Source organism: Equus quagga, chromosome 7 (assembly GCF_021613505.1).
Source record: "Equus quagga isolate Etosha38 chromosome 7, UCLA_HA_Equagga_1.0, whole genome shotgun sequence".
Classification (NCBI taxonomy): domain Eukaryota; kingdom Metazoa; phylum Chordata; class Mammalia; order Perissodactyla; family Equidae; genus Equus; species Equus quagga.
This window is the reverse complement of record NC_060273.1, coordinates 132,668,360-132,688,406: the sequence shown is the minus strand read 5'-3', so window position 1 is coordinate 132,688,406 and position 20,047 is coordinate 132,668,360. Positions and strand designations below refer to the sequence as shown.

Here is a 20,047-nt window from a genome sequence, read left to right as displayed (position 1 = left end):
GATGGACCCTCCATCTGTGGGGCACAGCTTCTGGTCCTGCATTCTCCCAGGAAAAGGTGTCCACCCTGACAGCTAGCAAAGGTCACTTCTCTCACCGCTAAGCCTACAGTCTGGTTCCTCCTTTGTGAGTGCTTTGCTGACCTGATGGCCTTCCGCAGAAGATTCTGACTGTTTCTGGCACAACTCAATATTGCTGCCCTAGCACCTTCACCAAGACAGCCTTGGTCACATCCTGCACTGTGTGTAAAGAAAGCATCACGGTTCTCTCTCCTCTACCAACATTTCCTCCCCTTGAAAGAGCAAGTTAGCAAGAGGTGCAGAGGAAATGGCTCCTTTCTACCCGGGACACTGGGACAAGAGCCCCAATTAGGGCAACAGACAAGACTGGCAACAGCTTCGTTTTCACGATCTTCTCTCAGTGGCCAATCCTTGGGCTAAAAAGAAGCCCCAACATCAGACGCGCACCCTCACCCGGCCACCGACCCGCCCCGGGGGGCTCAGGGTCCGCTCCCCAGCCCAGACTGGAAGAAGCCCGGTGGCGGAAGGTGGGCCTGTCACCAACCGAGGCTTTCCACCGCCGGCGTGGATTAAGTAACACCCGAAAAATCAGCATTTGCACACATGCCAGGGGCTGATTACGGGGCCTTTCAGCCGGGGCAGCCGACGCGATTTCAGAGCAATTTCTCCGATTACTCAGCCCAAGACCGCCCGGGGCGCGGCTCCAACGACACTCCCGGGCCCGCGGAGCCCCCTACGCAGCCACCTCGCGGCCCCGGCCCCCCGCTCGCGGGCCTCGGCAGGAGCCCGCGACAGGCCAAACCGAGACCGCCACCCACCGGCACCGCGTCCGCCGGCGCTTCAAGCTCCAGCGATCGGGTCCCTTTCTGCGGCCCCAGCCCTGGCATGGAGACCTGTGCCTCCCCGGGGTGCAGCGAACCGGCTCCCTGCGGCCCCGAAACGGCCAGGGGGCCCCTGAGGCCTCCATCCGTCCTCAGTCTGCGAACTCGCCGCTCAGAGGCCCATCCGCCCCGGGCTCGCGCCGCTGCCCTGGGCTTTCGTGACCTGTGGCTCGCGGAGCTGGGCCCCCAGCTACGAATCGCGGAGCTGAGAAAAGGGACGCAACTGCGTCTGCGGGGCGGAGGAAGGAGCTGCGGGGGCCGCTCAGGGTCAGCCTCGCCCACCCCACGGGAGCCAGAACGCCAGGGGGCTGTGCGCCTGCCGCCCGACCTCGCCCTGGCCGCTCGGCCACCTCGCCCGACCCGGGCGCCTGCGGCTCTGGCCATCTCCGGAGACCAACTGGTTTTCAAATGGTTATGATAAACCTCTATCTTAACTTCCTTTATGGGACCGACCTCGAGGCTGTGTGAATGTCTCCTGACAGACGAAATGGACGGTTATTAGCAGTACAAAGCCCGTCGGACCGTAGCGTGAGTTCAAGGGAACATTTCGGTGTCGCACCGAAATTGCTGCGCATGTAAACCAATTTCTCCGGCAGAAGGGTAAACACAGACTCGTTTGAACCGCGGGATGGAAACAGATGGCATATCGCAAACAGTTCCCCGAAATACAACAGACTTCTGGGCCAATTACACGTGGTTAGCTCTGAATGGCAGAGGAAATAGTTTTCTTTGCTGCTAAATGTCACAGAAGTCACCTAAAGGCACAGAAGGAGGCTGCTTTGTTTTTGCGAAACTTGCTAAAATCAATCTGAGCTGGAGCCACTTGTAAAAGGCAGACCCACGTCCCGCTCCCCGCCGCCGGTTTCAGGCCTTTGTGAAGGACAGAACCGGGAACTGGGGAGCCGGGCGCCGAGCTTCCAAGGCTGAACCCGCCGGTGCAGACGACGGGGCGAGAGAGAGGAGACGAGCGCGCTGCCAGCTCCGGTCCCCGCCCCCGCCCCGCGCCGGCCGAGCAGGGAACCGGCCAACCGGGCTGCCCAGCGTCCCGCCGACGAGCTCCCGTGCGCGAACAGCATGGAGCCCGGGCACGCGGGAAGGGGCGCCCCGCCGAGGTCCTCGAGAACCAGCCCGAGCGCCCACGAGAGAGGCCGCAGGCCCGTGGGCGGGGCCCGACCCGGAGCGAGGCCCGCGGCCAGCACTGCCCTCCGGGCCGCCGGGCGCCGCCGGCCGGGTGCGGGGTGCTGGGTGCGGGGTGCGGGGCGCGGGCGCGCAGGGAGGCCGGGCCGGACCTGCGCCCAGGGACTGAATCTCCGCTGCGGGAGGCCTCGGATCGTCGGGCCCAGGCCGGGCGGGGCACCGGCTCCGAGCTGCGGCCGGGGGCGGCGCAGAGCCGGGTCACCGCGTCCCCGGCTCCGGAAGGCGCGCGGGCGGGCGCGGGGCCGGAGGGAGCGCGCGCTCGGAGCCGCGTGCAGGGTTCAGCCGTGTTTCGGTTGCCCTCTGACCTGACCCTGGGCGCACAAAGGCCTCCCGGGTGCGCCGCCATGGCCCAGCCTTCAGTCGCTGCCAAATTAATGAGCCCACGTCAGGTTGGGTTTACAGCTCGGCCGGGAAGCAGCCGAGTGGAAAATGAGCCCGGGGCGGCCGCGGGGCCGGGGAAGTCGAGGCCGCGCCGCGGCGCCCTCCGCTCCCGCTCTCCCTGCTGCCGCCTCCCGAGGGGGCGGGCCTGCCGGGGAACCCGCTGGTCTGCGAGCAACGGGTCTGCCCTGCTTCCCGACGCCGCCGCAGACCCCGCAGGTAACATCCCCGCAGCACAGGCCAGGCGCGCTTGACGCGGGTCGTGGGGTTGTGGCCTGGCGACCCTTCGGTGTCTCTGCGGCGCCCTGGGCTGCCGGGTTTGGGGGTCCAAGTTCGCGTTCCCGAGAATCGGTTCCTCCTGACCACGGGGACCCGGGTGGCCCCAATGAGTATGAGTATCCGCCCGAGGGAGGGAGGGAGGGAGGGGAAAATGGTTCACCCCTTCCAGGAGCAAGGGTCTGCAAGGCCGGTTCCCAGAGGCGGCATTTTCAGTCTGCTGCGCGGTGCCCGGGTTTGAAAGCCAAAATAAGTTGGAAACGGATTTGTCGTTTGTCTTAAATAGAGGTCGATCTGCTGGTTCATCCTGAAGTCTGGAAGACTGGCTCCCTGTGCTGACGGCTCTGCTGTCCTATAGCTCTTTAAACACTGTGGGGAATTCCATTCAAGAAAAATGACCAGACTTGAAGCTGATAAAACGTAAGACATTGATTTATCTTATTCCTTCCAGGTTTTTCAAACATAGTATAAGAAAGCACTTTCATTTAAAAACACCCAAAAGGTCAGAAGAGCAATGCTCTCAAGAAGCCCTCTTCCCCTGCAGCTTTGTCTGCTGTCGAGAAGCGAGAAGGTTAAGCACTGGGAGCAACTGGCGTAACTGCTGCCTCCTGCACCTTCCTCACCCCGGCTTCAAGGAGCACTGCCTTTCAGCAGTGGGGGGCCCTGCCACAGACCCCTTTTCTTCTAGTACCCTGAGCAAGGGCAGGACTAGGTCACCGCTCATAACCCCCCACACTTACCCAATCACTTGCCTGGTCTAGATTCCACACACCCGCCTCCTGCATCCTGGGGGAGCTTCTAACCCTTGCAGCCCCGCTGCCTTGTCTGAGTCCACACCCTCCTCTGGAATCTCAGTGTACTTAGAAGGTCAAGTTGCTTTTATGATGTCGAATGGTCACTCCCTTTAAGGTGTTAAGTATCTCCAAGAGTGCACACAAGTAAACTATGATGCACTATAATTAGCTTTTTAGGTAAACTATCCCCTCAACTAAAATTTTAATCCCTGGGGGGCAATGACCAGGACCAACTGTCTGCGTTGTGCCACAGTGCAGTGCCAGATCAAGAAATGTTACCTATGTTGATTCCACCCCTAATTAGAACTAATATAGTCTCTTCTATAATGCTAAGAACTAGAGTGGTGGCAGTCGGTGGGGGGACCAACTCTTTCCTCATCATTCATTCCTGCTTCATTCTAAATTCTGTCAATAGACTTGTGTTTCTTCTGAACCCAAACTGAGATAGTACCATTGAAGGAAGTGAAATTTTGATTGGAGGAGGAGAAAGGGAGTGGGGAAAAGGAGAAGAAACTTGGGAAGGCAGAGGATTTTGAGAAATAATAGGATGGGTATCAGTACAAAGTGAAGGTAGTGAAGGAAACAGGAGGTGCCAAGGAATTAGGGAGCAAGAACACCACCCAAAGGTGGGCCAGAGAGAGAGAAAAGAGGTAGGCTGAGGGCAAGTTCACCTACTAAGAGGCAGCATGGTATTGTGGCTAAGAGCTCAGGTTCAGCACTCTCTGGCTGTATGTCCCAGGACAGGCTAAATGACCCTATGATCTTCAGTTTCCTCACCTGTGAAGTGAGGATAGTAATAATACTTATGCCACCAAGGTATGAGGGTTAAATAAAATAAAATGTACTAAATAAACATTAGCGATGACTGCTCTTAATTTCAGCCGGGGCACCATGTCATAATGTGAGGCCTTTGGCATGCATCTCTGTTCTCATATTACAGTCTACCTTATTGGTAGATAGTGATGTGGGGAAAAGAGCTTTCTTCTCTTAAATATGAGAAAGTGACAAAGTATCAAAAGATACTTTAAGGAAAACTTTCTAACAAAAGACAAAAACCAAAATGGAAAAATAAGTAACTGGGAGGAATTAGAGAAAATTTTAAAGAAACACACATACACACACAAACAAATAAGTCTTCCAAGTAAAATCTTTGGTGAGATGAGGAAAGGTATTACATCCATGGAATTAGAAAAGGATATTCTAAAAAAGAAACATTGAGAACAAGAAAGAGATTTTGGAAATTAAAAATTTTAAATATGGCAGAAATAAATTCAGTAAGAGAGTCAAGACGAAGTTGAAGAAATCTTTCAGAAAAGAACCAAAAGACAAAGAGATGGAAAATAGGAAAAAAAGGATAAGAAAATGAGAAGAGAATACAGGAAATCCAACACTCAAACTGAATTCCAGGAAGAAAGTACAGAGATAATAGAGGGGAAATTTTTTTCAAAGAAACAGTACAAGAAAATTTCCCAGAAGTTACCGGGATGGTTCTCAGACCAGAAGGGCTGATTGGGTGCCTACCACAAAGAATAAGAAAAGACTTATACCAAGGACATAATCATGAAATTTCAGAAACTCACAAATACATAGAAACTCCAAAACTCTTCCAGAAAGAAAAACAGGTCCCATACCAAAACCCAGGAACCAGAATGGCATTGAACTTCTCAAAAATAACACTAGAAAAAGGAAATAGAGTAATGCCTTTACAATTCAAAGGAAAAATAATTTACAGTCTAGAATTCTATATCCAGCTAAACTGCTTGTCAAATGTGCAGATAGAATAAAGACATTTTCAGACATGCAAATTCAAAATTTTATCTCCAGGTACCCTGCAACAGACACTTCTGACCCACCCAACAGCCATCATAATATTTCCTTCATATTATTTTTTTAAGGCATCACATAGCCACGTTCTTCTAGGAAGTCAAGCCTTTTCCCAGCCCCAAGGAGTAGCCCTGATTAATCTAAGCCAACAAGTTATTGGCAAGCCCTACCCCTTGCCAATGATTGGCTTAGAAATGGGCATGGAACACAACTCCGATCAATTAAATCTGAGGAAAAGTCTTCAAGGGGTATAGGAGGATTTTCTTCACCACAAAAAGGGGCATAAGGAAAGGACTTGTTCTGTCAGCCAGCCTTTGTATGAGGTTGTGTGAGGACATGATGATCCAAGTTGCAGCAGTTATCTCATCAAGGAGAAAATCCAAACATCAAGGATGGCAGAGAAGAAAGATGAAAAGAACTCAGGTACTTGATGATGTCATTGCATTCATCACACCTGAACTAGCCAATATCCAGACTTCTTGTTATGCGAGTGCCAGACTGCAAACTCTATGCACTTGTGCTCCTTTCTCAAGCTGAACTGTATGGTGAAAGCAATAATAATTAATAAAAATACCTACTATTGATTGAGTATTGCCCTATGGTCTTTTGATTAATGGCTACAATAAGTCTGTGAAATGAGCGTATTGTGTCCTTTTTGCACATGAGGAGATATAGGCTCGAACAAGTAGGTGAATGAGCCAGGTTTGTACCCATCCCTCTCTGACTCTAAGGTCTGGAGAGTTAACTCTGATTATTTCCTTAGAGTTTGTCAGATGATACTCAGACAGATGTGAACGGGGCATGGGAAAGTGTTTGGAAACAGAATATGCCAAGTTCAAACATGCATTTAATAACCACTTTTAATTCACCTAGTTATTGGTCAACGTAGTTCAGGTTTGTGTTAACCAACTGCCAAGGGAGTCCCCAATGACCCTCACTTCCTGGTATTCACACTTTTGTGTAGTCCATTCCCATAACGAATAGGGCTGACCTGTGTAATCAATACGATATCATGACAATGGGTAATTTCCAAGGCTAGGTCATAAAAGCCATCATGGCTTCTGCCTGGCTTTCTCTTAGGTCACTCACTCTGGGGGAAGCCACCTGCCATGTCACGCACACTAAAGAAGCCCTATGGAGAGGCCCATGTGTCAAGAAACTGAAACCTCCTGCCAAAACCCATGTGAGTGAGCCGTCTTGGAAGTGGATCCTCCAGCCCCAGTCAAGCTTTCAGATGCCTGCAAGCCTTCATGGAAGGCCTTGAGCCAGGACCACCGAGCCGAGTCACTCCTGAATTCTTGACTCCCAGAAACTTGGAGATACTAAAGGTTTACTGTTCTAAACTGCTCAGTTTTGGGGTGATTTAGTACAGAGCAACAGATAAATTAGTACACGGGGTAACTGAACAAACCTCCTCTTAAGTTAAAGGCAGAGAAGGACCTGATATTTGTTTCTCATTTTGTGTTTTCCGAAGAAGACATATCTGGTCCTCACTGCGACTCTGAAGGGAACGGGGAAACAGCCATTTCAGAAACCTGATCATCAGACAGACTCGCTCAAGGCACTCAAGTTAACCAGGGACAAAATGGACGGAAAAGCATTCGGGGTCTTTTTCGCCAAGCCTTTCCAGTATCCCTGTTTAAAGTTAGCTTAGACAGAAAGACCCTAAGAATCAATACAAAATAAAGCAAAACTGAAAACTATCCCCAAAGAGTCTCAAGAGGCAGGCGGCATCACCTAACACTGCTGCTGCTCCCACCTCACCGCCCCTCAGGTCTCAGAGCACACGAGAGTTTGTGACCTTGGATCTAGCCCACAACTGTAGACGGTCAGCTTTGAGAACATTCACACATTCTGAACAGGGAAACAGTTCATGGTCATGGTGTTTATAGCCTGGGTTTACATAGGAAACTAATAAAGATACAATCTCCGTTTGAGAAGGTGCTCAAACCCCAGTTAATGGAAAGTTTCCTGTGGCTCAGTGAGTTCTCTGAGTCCGTCATGGGGCTACTGGGCCCAGCCTCAAAAAACACACCCGGGGGGAGTGAAAGCTAACAGAGCGAATGTGTGTCTGTAGAAGTAACGTTGAGGTGGTAAAGTGCTGCTTTGGACAATAATGAGTGAGGGAGTGAGTGGCTGGCTGAGTCTGGCCTTCGTCGGGCATACGCCCTGGTTTGGGTTTCCTGGTTGCTTTGAGAAGGCAGGCAGGGTCTCTGCGGCCAAAACTGCTCTGACGGAAACCTCAGTTGATGACCTTGACTTGAGTTGGGGCAAACCCTTGCTAGTGAAGTCTTCTCTCTGCTCCAGAGGCAGTAAAGTTGTAATACACGTGGCCTTGCAGGAGAATCGTCTACAGCAGGGGATTTGGCAGAAGGGCACTCCGAGCTTGATTCTTAGAAGTAAAAGCATGAAAGTCTACGAGGGACTGCAAAGCACACACCCATCTGCAGTGGATGTTGCTCCAGGTGCAGAATGTTGTGGTCTCTAACATCTTACATGTGTTCTCTAAACAATACCTCAAGTGTCTTTTTGTCTCTGGCCTGTGTGGTTTCCTGCATTTCCGGCAGCTGATCCTATGGACAAAGGCAGCTGCCTGCAAAGCATTACTGAAAATTACGGATTAAGACACATATGCAGAAAAGGATGTTGGCTCTGAAAGAAGCTCATCCTGAGCTCGGAGCAGGATGGAGCCTGCAGCCCTTGTTGGAGAAGCCGAAACAAGTGCCAGGCCTGAGCAGCTTCCCAGCACCCCAGGAATTCCTCCAGTTCCTGAGCCCTGGAGCTCCACAGCAGATGGGGTGATAGGAAACCGAAGTGAAATACGGGAGGGAGCCGGAGGGTAAAGGGAAAGGAAGGCTCCCGTTAGTGAGAGCTCTTGCTAACACTCCACAGCCCAAGCAGGGAATGTCAAGAAGGTTTAGTGTGAATCATCAAAATAATAAATCAAGTGAGCTTTGGCCCTGGAGCCGTAATCTCAGGTGCCAGAGAGATGGCTCACAAATACCTAGGGTGTGGAGCTTAAGATACTGGACAGCCAGGTGGTACTTTAAAAAGCAAACACACAGACAGTCCTGAGGCCTATCTACATACAATCAGTTCATTCAGACTTTCATCCCATTCCCGCCAAGCTAAGGGTCCTCCCCCAACCCCGCAAACACCCTCTTGAGACTAGGCAATGCCAGTCTTGAGGATTCTTTCTGTTTCAGGTTTGCGTGATATTCATTCAGGTCTCATTTGCCCTTTATAAAAGCATTGATGGGAGTGTGTGTGTGTGTGTGCATGTGTGGTGGGTGCGTGTGCATAAGTAGGTAGTTGGAAGCACCCATGTAAAGCCCCTACTAAGAATTGACCCCATTGGGAACACTTAGCTTTAAAAACTTTAAAATCCTCTCTTTTTCTCTTTCCCTTTCCAAAAAAGTGATGGAAATGGGAGGCAGATTAAACTGTCTCCTCGCAGGGATGTGGTCATCTACTTAGCTCCTGAAAATGGTGACCTGGCAGAATTCTAGTCCCTGACCCCATAGGCTGGGCGGTCCTTCATGGACTAGTGAAGTATGTGCTCTGCCCTTCTGTTCCAGAGTTGTGAAGGAGACCAGGAAAAGGAGAGGTCAGAAAGGGCAGCTGGAGCGGCAATCCCATGGCTGTGCCACAGGCTAGGGGAAGGAGTGGACTTCTTAGAGTTTCAGGTCCTCCTCTTCTGTCCCCGGTGAGGGTCTCTCCTTCTCCCATTTGTAGCCTCTCTGTTATTACCCAGCACTCAGCCACAGGTGAGCAGGGTGGAGGGCTAAAGCGAGAGGCTGCGATCCTCTCTGAGACTCTTGGGCTGGGAGTAGCGGCTCAAGAGCACAGGGCTTCCTCAGGGCCCCTGGCCAAGATGGCAGTGATGGGAATCAGGGATCCAACCCACAACTCAGATATTGAAGAGAACTGACAAAGGTATATTTTCCTTTTAATTTAGCGATTTACAGGAGGCCCTAGACTGCATGCATGTCAGGCACACAGAGGAAGCTTTCTCTGCAGAACATTACTTCTATTTTTTTCTTTTAAAAATTAATCAGATTACTCAGTGGACTTCCACCTAAAGACAGCTGGTGATATACACACATTTGCTGCCACTCTCTCCAGAAACTCCACCGAAGTGACAACTAAGAGATTAAACAAACAAACAAAAAACAAAAGGGAAACAGAAGAAGAGAAACAATAACAACCTTTGAGAAGCCAAAAAGCCTTTGGAAGAGTGGAAATGCCTCAGTAGACTCAAGAAAGCAGGACGGGCTAAGAGGTAATCCGCTTTGCATGTGGAATCCCCACAAGGTGTGAGAATTGGCAGCACCAGTTCCCTCTGGAAGTGGGGATACTCATGGGGCTAAAAGCCAGAGGATGGGCTGAGCGTGCTTGGAAGCTGTGAGACCCCATATCTCCTCCTCCACTCTGACAGAAGACTGGAGACTTATTCTTTGAAAACGACAAAACAAAGGATCTCCTGGACTAGGACAACAAGAATAGTCAAGGTGGAAAAAGTGCCCCCAAAACAGGGAGAATGAGTGAAAGCTGATACACTGAATGTTGAATTAACCCCACAGGATTTTGCGCTCTGAACTAGAAGAGACTTCTTTGGGGAATCTGGCCAGCTTAAGAGAAAGACCCAGAGACTGACATCAGGGATTCACCTATGAAATGGCCTCACCAGATCACCCCACTGAGAAGCCCAGAGTTGGACAAGCCCTGTGTTTGCATACAGAGCTTCCCACCAGCTTTGTAGTACCCTATGCTTACATAGGAACAGAGAGCCAAGATTGCCAACATTTGAAGAAGACCTCTCACAGGAAAGGAAGAGGCCACATCAACAAAGAAACAACAACAATTTGGAAGAAAATAATGCAGGGAGATGAAAGCTTTAAAAACTGACCATCACCCACAAGAAACCAGGAAAAGATCTTATATAAAAAAACAAGAACCTTCAGAGAATTAAAAGTAGGAAGTAAAAATGAAAATATCAATAGAAGGTTTGAAAATGAAGTTGAGAAAAATATCCCTGATGGTAAATCAAAGAGATAGAAAACAGGAGAGAAATACTAAGAGATTTAGAGGACCAACCCAGGACATCCATCATCTGATGAGCAGGAGTTCCAGAAAAAGGCAAAGAAACAAATGGGAAGAGACCACCCAATAGCTCGTTAAAGTCAACGAAGCTAAAACCCACCAGGTGTGGCCACAATGGCTGGAAATACATCCACACCCAGCCTCATCCCTGTGAAATTTTAACACTTTAGGACAAAGAGAAGATCCTGAAAAACAGGTACAAAGTATCAGAATCGGAGTAGCATCTGACATCTCAACAGCAACACTAGAAATATGAAGGCCAAGAAGAAATGTGTTCCACTCCTGAGGGAAAATTATTTCCAGCCTAGAATTTTATACCGAGCCCCAACATTAATCAAGTGGAGTGGTGGAATAAAGATATTTTCAGAAATGCAATTCTCAAAATATTTACCACCATTTACCCTTTCTCAGAAAGCTATTGAAGGATGCGTTCCACCAAGACAAGTGAATAAATCAAGATAGAAGAAGACATGAGGTCCAGGAAACAGGGAATTTAACACAAGACAGAGGCTAAGGTAATCCCCAAGATGAGGGTGAAGGGAAATCCTGAGACAACAAATATGTAACCAGCCTGGGGTCCAAGCAATCCAGATTGGAGCAGCTCAGAAGGCTCTCAGAGTGACTTCTGATGGAATATCTAACGTGCTTGAGCATATTGAGAGGAGATTTCCATACGTGAAGGAGAGTTTGGGGCTTATTTGGTGATAAATATATGGAAAACTGAGCAGAGGAAAAAGTAAGACCAGTATCAATGCCAGGGAAAACAGTAAGTTGTAGAAGAAAGGAAAAGCAATCATAGTATCTACATAGCTCAGCTGTCGATGGCGTTGTCAATGGTCATAAAATGAGACTGTATATATTGATCTATCTAGGAGCGTGTGAAACTATTCGGGAGTACAGAGTTGGAGGGTAGTGGGGTACGTGAATATAGGCAGTGGGAGGGGTGAGAAAGAGGGTGAAATCCTTACCTTCCACTGTAGGAAGTCAGTAGACAACCTTCAAAAGTGAGAATTCAAGAAACAGCAATAAAAGCAGGTGATTCAGAGGTATGGATGTAACCACCAACACAATCGTTTGGCAAAGTCGAGTGGGTTTGCCTTCAGAAAGTGGGAAGCGGAAGAGGCAGAGAAGGTGGAGACTTCATCTTTCATGCTGGCCTGATACAATGCCTTGCCTCTTCACATGTGTGCACAAGTACCTTCGACAAAAGTAAAAACTAAACACAGAACCACATCAACACAGGGCTTCTGCGCGGCCCGCTCGTGAAGACCGCTTACCGAACACAGATCTGTGGGTGCTGCTGTCTAAAAGCCTTGGTGGTCCCGTGTGCCCACTTGTGTTTGTTTTAGTGTGAGACTCCTGTGATCTTCATGATTTCCTAATCCGCCATGACACTCCTGAGACCCCTCTGCAAAGTGAGGCTGATGAGTTAGAGGGAGAGCTGAAAGTCACAGCGCTCAATCTCTTCTCAGAGGCACAAGGAGGGAGCCACACAAAGGCCCTTCAGCGAGGAGGGCAGCTGACAGTATCGCAATCGGAAAGTTGAGGACTCTATTTTTTTTATTTCCATGTTTTCTCATGAAGATTCTCACAGTGAGTAATCTTGCCTTCAAAACCGGACTAACAATTTGGTCTACTGATGACTTTTCAAGCATTTTCAATTAATTTCAGAATTCTAAAATTCAAATTCAGTTCAAAAGCACGGTCTCTATGAAGTTTTCCAGCTTGAGTTACACAGACAATCCGACTCCGACAAAAGACGGTGCAGATAAGGATGCGGTGAAGGCTCCAAGGATGGATGTCCAGGCTCGTTTCTGGGTCTCCTGGCAGGAGGCAGCCACTGAAAAGCTGTCCCAAGGAAGCAGCCTGTCCAGGACGCAGCAGAAGCAGGGTAACCCATGGCAATGCCCCAGTTTCGGAAGAAGGACTTGGGGTAAACTGAGGGAGGGGGGTTTTTCATTTTTTTCTTTTCAAGAGGAGAGTTCAGAGAGAAGACACAAAAAGAGAGACAGGAGAAAAGTTTACCTTTTCTTTAAAAGATTTTGAAGGTAAATTTCAGAGGTAAAGTTTATCCCATCCTCCCAACATTTGGAAATCCTATCTCCACAGAATCTTCCTGACACCAATTTTGTGCAAGACATTGTACTGATTGTTATGGGAGATAGAAAAATGAATTACAAAGGGGCTCACCTTAAGAATTTTACCAGGTCTGAAACTCCTATGACTACCTATCTCTGAAGTGGATTTTCTCCCACTGTAGATTGTAGGTGATTAATCGAGGGTGCTTCCCATGGCCATCTCCATTACGGTTGTCTTCTTTGGGTGTAAATTCATTCTGATCCTGGGAACACTTACAATATGATTAGGTTTGAACGACCTTTGGTAGGCTTTGGAGATGTTGAAGATGATTATGAGAAAGAAGAACAATCCTTTCCACATGTGCTAAAGAGAGAAAGTCGTTATTCCTCAACTGCCCGTGTGGTAATCTAGATCTGTTTAAACTGGCACCGTTTTGCAGGATCATCTCTGTAAACGAGGCTCTAATTTCTCCCACTGTCCTTCTCAAGGCTACCACGTGAGGTACATGGTTGAAATAATCTTAGATGGTCACTTTTGTTTTAAATTTGAAGTCTACTCTCTCTGTTAAAACGAATTTTCACGTGCTTATTTTTTCATCAGGTGGTTAGGTAGAGATAATATATGAAGTATATGGCAGAGATGAATAAATAAACCTCGAACTTGCTCTTCTGCAGTTCACAGCTCAGACTCATCTTTTGTGAGGACGTGACACAGTACTGCACTGCTCAGGGCCTAGTCTGCAAAGGCAAAGCCTACGACCCTCGGGCCCAGATTCTTCTTCATGTCTACCTTCCCAAGACATCTGGACTTTGCGCCCTGATGGGCAGGCGGTGCAGAGTGAAAGCATCTAGGCTCGTTTATCTACAAATGGCAAGTGAAATCAAGAGCAGAAACTCTGGCTGGGGTATTTCCAGTGAGAAGCCTACTAGCACAGGGGAAAGGCGGGTTTCCTCTGTGTGTTTGTGCAGAAATGTCCACCCCTCGGCCTCCACTGAACACTCAGAGAGGCTGCTCTGCTTGTCACCAGCTCTGTCAGCATAGACCAGATGCCACCTTTGTGTCCAAGTTGTGAATGAAATGTTACCATGCCACTGGGGCTTGGAGCTCAGACCCAGAGCTTCCAGGCCACGGTCAACAATGCTGTTTCAAATTATGAGACCAGGAGAATTCTTTGCTCTGTCCTCTCTATGTGGGGGGTAAGAACACAGGCTTTTTCTTCTCAAATCCAGATGAGTTTTAGTCTGGATATGTCAGACAAAATTTGTCAAGTTATTTACATTTTTAATTCACAATTTGAAGGTCTGTACTACAAATTAGTGAAGCTAGAAAAAGGTTAGAAAATAGCATCCATGCTTATGAGCAATTCAGCATTCAGTTCTAATTTTAAACTGTTTCTTTAAATCTCAAGTCTTTAACTCCATCCTGTTCATTTTTCTGAGAGAGATTTTCATGTTTCTAACTGCCAGGGCTGTTTCTGAAGGACTAGAAGTATTGTTTTAGCAGAGTTTCTCCCAAGGTGGCTATGAAAGTGAGCTGGGCTTGTACTCTCCCCAAGCTGATGAGTTAGGGGGACCCACTTCTGCATAGCAGGAAAGGTCTGTGTGGAATATTCTGCTGATGTGTAGTGTAATCTGATGTTAAAGTTTAACAGCTACCAGGAAAAAAAGTTTTATTGAGTGTTAACAGCAGTGCTGTGGGGTTGTACTCTCAGAAAGGAATTTTAAAAACACACAGTAGGAAGCTCACAGGAAGTTCTTCAGCTGGATCCAGAAGTGAGACAGCACCGACTTGGCAGAAGCTGAGGTGGAAGCATCTAGAACAGGGCTCTGAACAATGCCCATAGCAACCCAGGCTGCACAAAGTGGCCAGTTTTGCTTAGGAAAGCTCCTGAAGAGAGGCAGTTAATTTTTAAATGAACTTGTCTTAACGAACTTATAGAAGCTATTTGCAGAGGTGTTATTTCTCTCAGTGGCACTCAACCTGAGACCTCCCAGACAAGCTGAGTCGTCAGAGAAGACCAGAGACCTTCCTACTCCATTTCCAGTACAAAACAAACTTATCCAAATTGGAGGGCGACATCTCCCGACATGATCCCCCACCTCCCTTTCTACAGCGGTCTGCTTCGTTTTCATGCACGCATTCGTTCAACAGACACTCATAAAGCATCTATTAGTTCCAGACACGGGTCTAGGATTGGGCATTCAGTGGTGATCAAAACAGGCTCGAACTCCAGCCCTTAGGGCCCTGTTACTCCAGTGGCACAAACTCAGAGCATGTGAGAACTGATCATGTTCAGAAGTTATAAACTCAAATGGCTACGAAGGCCAGACCTGGAGTGAAAATACACAAAGGTGACAGGAAGGGACGGTGACTGTAGCAAACCAGAGAGCATGTGTCCGAAAACGCAGCCAAAGACTATTTTTTTAGAATACTGTGCAGTCTAAACAAAACACCTTTGGGGGTGACAGGTTTCCCATGGCTGCTATTCAACTCTCCAATGTCCTCAGAGCAGAAATCAAGGCCCAGGAAGGATACGTGCCTTGCTCAAGGTCACACAGCCAGGCAGTGACAAAGCCAAAGCCAGCACTCAGCTGGCCTGGCCCTGGCCCAGTGTTATTCCACTGTGCTATGTTCCCTCTCGTCCTATAGTTCAGCTCCTTGAGGAGTCTCAGAAAGTTACTAGTGTTTGACTTGATCTTGGCGAACAACTCGTTCATCCTCTTAGTAATTATTTTATTAAGCTCTGTCATGTGCCAAACACCAAGGAAAGCTTGAGAGTGTTGAACAAGACCAGCGTCAGAAACGGGCCTTAACCTCCCAGAGCTTAAGAGTGTATTGCTTCAGCAATCTAATGTATAATTAGTAGGAAACAATAACTTCCTTTTTTCCCCTTTGGGCACTTCTGAGGCAGTAGTTATGACTCCAGGCCCGGATACACACATGTGCTTAACCTGAAGAAGAAATAAATGTAACGTTACATAATTGATATCATGCGTCCTTAAAATCACCCTAGTTTGACAGCCGGTATGAAAAGATGACTGTGGAATAGTGACTGGGGACATAGTAGTTGATCAATACAGACTGGCTGGCTGTAGCGTGCATGTGTTATGTAATCTCAGCTGCTGAACAGATGCATGAACTTCTTCTGCATTTGGCTACTTTCTGACACGCTCAGCAGTAACATGGTCAAGTGCCAGGGCTATCCCTTCATTGCACAAACATTGATGGAGTGCTTGCCTACTACGTGTACGACTTGTGTTAGAGTGCATATGGAAGTACTATAGTATTCAAGGATCAGTGTTTAGGAACCAAAGGTTAAGTTGGAAACTATTTTTTGCTAAGAGTTTCCCAGAAGTGTAATAGAATCCGTTGGAAATAGCCAAAGTCAGGTCTCCTAGGTCAGGAATTCGGTTTGTACCATCTGCTATAGCTGGAAGAAGAGATGGCTAGAGGTACAATCTACAGTGATTCATGGGCTGTGGCTAAGGATTTGGCTGGATGGTCAGGGACGTGGAAGGACCATGACTGGAAAATTGGTGACAAGGAGATCTGAGGAAGAGGGATGTGGCTAGACTTCTCTGAATGGGCACAGAGTGTGAGATATTTGTGTCTCGTGAATGCTTATAGAAACATTACTTCAGATGCAGAAGATGAGTTATTCTGTGGATGTCAGTGTCCTTCTCTACCCAGTCTATGTGTTGCCCAGTGGGCTCATGAACAAAGTGGCTATGGTATGGATGAAAGGGTGAAGTTTATGGGTGGGCTTAGCAACATTGACCTCCTCTCACCAAGACTGATCTGGCTACAACTGCTGAGTGCCCAAACTTCCAACAGCCCTTGAGCTCATAATATGGCACAGTTCCTCAGGGGCATCAGCCAGTTACTTGGTGACAAGTTGATTGCATTAGACTGTTTCCGTAATGAAAGGGACAGCACTTTGCTCTTACTGGAAAGGATGCTTACTCTCCTTGCCTTCCTTGCCTGCAATGTTTCTACCTAAACTCTTATCTGTGAACTACAGAATACCTTATCTACTGTCATGGTATTCTAAACAGCATTGTTTCTGACCAAAAAATTCATTTCTTAGCAAAGGAAGTTGTAGCAATGGCCCCATGCTCATGAAATGCACTAGTCTTATCACGCTCCCCATCATCCTAAAGCAGCTGACTTGATGGGATAATGAAATCGCCTTTTGAAGACTCAGTTATGGTTGCCAACTAGGTGAAAACACCTTGCAGGGCTGGGGCAATGTCCTCCCAGGATACAGTATATGCTCTAAATTGATGTCCAATACATGGTGATTTTTCTCCCATAGCCAAGATTCATGGGTATGGGAGTCAAGGGGTAGAATTGGAGACGGCTTTCATCACTATTACCCAATGATTCACTAGCAACATTTTTAATTCTCATCCCTGCAATTGGGCTCTGCTGGTTTAGGAGTTTTAGTTTCAAAAGGAGCTAAAAGTAAAAAATGCTTCCGCCAAGGGACACAACAATGATCCCACTCAACTGGAAGTTGAGACTGCACCTAAACACTTTGTGCTCCTTACGCCAACGAATCAACAAGCAAAGAAGAGGGTTACTGTACTGACTGGGGTGATGGATCCTGATAATCATGGGGAAATTGAGGTTACTATACAATTCAGCTAAGGAACAATGTATTCAGAATGCAGGAGATCCCCTGGGGTACTGTTAGATCTTACTAAGTACTACTAGGTCTTATTATTCTTATTTCCTAGGATTAAGGTCAATGGAAAACTACAACAACCCCAATCAAGCAGGACTGCTGATGACCCAGACTCTTCAGGAGTAAAGGTTTGAGTCACTCCACCAGGCAGGAACCGCGACTAGCGGAGGTGCTTGCTTATGGGAAAGAGGTGGGTAGGGAAGGAAGTCAGAAAGTATGCCAGCAATGACCACATGACCACTGCATAACAAGGACTGTAATAGTTTGAGTGTTCCCTCCTTTTATTTTGATGATTTATGTGTTTGTATATATATTAGCCAAACATGTTTTCTTCCCCTCCCTCATTCCCATATCACCTAACCTAAAATGTGTTATATAGTAATTAACTTTATATACCAATATTTAAGTTACAGGTATTGTGAATCAACTAAAAGAACTAACATCGCCCCAACAAAAAAGGGACTTTGAGTCCTCTTCTGGGAAAGGGTTATTGTGTTGTGAAGGTTGTACCATTTCAGGCTGAAGAGTGACTTTGGTGTGGTTTTCATTTGGAGATAAAATATGGCTTAAGGAGCTGTGTACAGTGTAAGCTGACAAAGGGTCATCTCTGGCGACTTTGCAATGTGTCAGTGTGGCTAGACTGAATTGTGTTTCTCAGAACTTCACTCCCTACGTTTCCAGTTAGAGTGTGTCACAAGAGAGATCCTGGTGTGAGATCTGGAGGCCACGAGAGAAGCAGCGGCCACTGTTGCTGATGTCCTGGTTCACCCTATTAGTGTCATGCAGCAGCTGGGCCTGCAGCTCCTCCACCTCCTCCTGGGGCTTCCTTCAGCTTCTCTGACTCCTGGGCCGGATGCGTGTTGGGTCCACGATGAAGGACATCAACTTCTGCGGACACTCAGACCATCAAGGTCAGAAGCAGCCAAAGCTGCCAGCTTACGTTGTGGTTCCGCCAATCCTTGCTGTACCCTGCTCTGCACTCACCTTCCCTTCCCAACTGCCTACCCTGCAGACTCTGATTTCTAGCATCAGTCACAGAGGCAGCGTTAAAGGAACTGCTTAACCAGCTCCCCCACTGCATAAGATCCAGTCTCTGTAACAGTCCCTCTCACGTATCTACCTCGTGTGCCTTTGCTTCTTCAACTGAACTCTGACAGGTGCAGAGGCTTAAAGAACAGGAGAGTTTATTTCCTCACACGCAACACTTCAAGGGTGAGCAATCCAGGTTTGTAGGACAGCTCTGTTCCACAGGAACATTTAGGGACCTACGGTCCTTTCACGGGATGGTACCGCTATCCTAGGGCACTGTCTTCACCCACCTGGTCAAAGCTGAGTGTCCACATCCAAATTCCAGCCAGCAGGAAGGGACAAGAGGGTATGAGGGAGGCACGCTCAACATGTAAGGCCCAGCCCTGGAAATGGCCCACATCACTCTGTCACATTCTGTGAGTAGTTCATCACATGGCTTTACCCAACCCCAAGGAGGACTGGGAAATCTGTTCAGTGAGGTAGCCATATGCCCAGAAAGAAAGGGAAAAGGTATTCTGGTAAACAACTAGCTGCCTCTCTCATGCAGACACAGTCTACTTCTAATAGTGTGAATATTACTACATGTAATAGATAATATTAATGTATAATTATACAATACTACATGTACTAGATCTAAAAATACAATATGCATTATATATTACTATATATCATATATGCTATATATAATACACATATAAAGTATAGTGTAGATATACTATGCTATAGTAATAATATAACATGTAATATTATATACTGTGCTGCTGACTCCAAAGTCCTAAAAAGACCATAAAAGAACCACGAAAAATGAGCTGAGTTACTCTGCAGACCAAAGCCAGGAGCAGCCCAGTGCAATGAAAAATTGAATTGAATGCTTCCAGATTTAAGATTCTTTGTGCCAATAAATAAATAAATAAACTACTACTGTAACAGCAAACCCCAGGAACTTCCCCAACTAAAAATCCTAATTGATTACAAGCTGTTGCCCAAAGTATTGAGTTACTCTTTGCCTTACCCACTAAATGCCTCAGTAGTTAAAATGATTTTGTTTGAGATTCACATGGATTAAATAGCCTAGAACACATCCACCCTAGACTTAATCTAAGAGAGAGGAGATTTGGTTCAAATGTTGCTTCTCAGCATGTCAGGAAATGTTTTCTTCAATTAAGTAATCTTATTTTAGAGTTAACTCTGTGCCAAGAAAATAAACAATATATCTTTCATGAACACATCCACTCTGTTGTATAAAAACTTTTATTTTCTGGGAGGCTGCTCTTGGAATTTGTACATATAATGAGATCAGAGCTGGAAAAATCCTGTTTTCTTTAGCATTTAATGGCTTTGGAAACTATAAGGGAACCATGTGACACAGTATAATGACAGAGCTCTGTGAACAAGTGACTATCAAACATGAACAGATAATCTCTTTTCCCTCCCAAAAAACTGCAGTTTTACAGGAACACTGCATTAAGTACAGTGGGATGTTTCCACTCAATCTTTAGCTGCATAAAAATTAGTTGCAAGAGAATCTGTTGCCAATCACGGACCAAATGCTGTTATGCTTTCAACACATGTTAAGGGCTTAGGTATTATGGCTATGTGCTTCCAAGATCAAGTTGCAATAGAAGTCAGGCAAAACCCTCAAGGTCCAAGTGCTTGGCTGTCTGAAGGATGGCATCATAGAGGATAGAAGGCTAAAGGTTTCCTTCTTGGAGGTCTCTGCCCCCCACCCCAGAGGACGACTCCGGATGCAGCCTGGAGCCAGAGCTGTGTTCTCCTGCTGC

The 20,047-nt window shown here is 47.2% G+C and overlaps 1 protein-coding gene across 1 annotated transcript in view; it reads left to right on the top strand.

Annotated features, from left to right (window-relative positions):
* Positions 1-621: 621 nt before the first annotated feature.
* LOC124242657 (collagen alpha-1(I) chain-like) overlaps positions 622-20,047 on the top strand; it is a 68,815-nt gene continuing 49,389 nt past the window's right edge. The window contains exons 1-2 of the mRNA XM_046667820.1: positions 622-1,310; positions 1,780-2,693. Of these exons, the coding sequence (XP_046523776.1) occupies positions 622-1,310; positions 1,780-2,693 (1,603 nt within the window). The remainder of the gene's footprint in view (positions 1,311-1,779; positions 2,694-20,047) is intronic.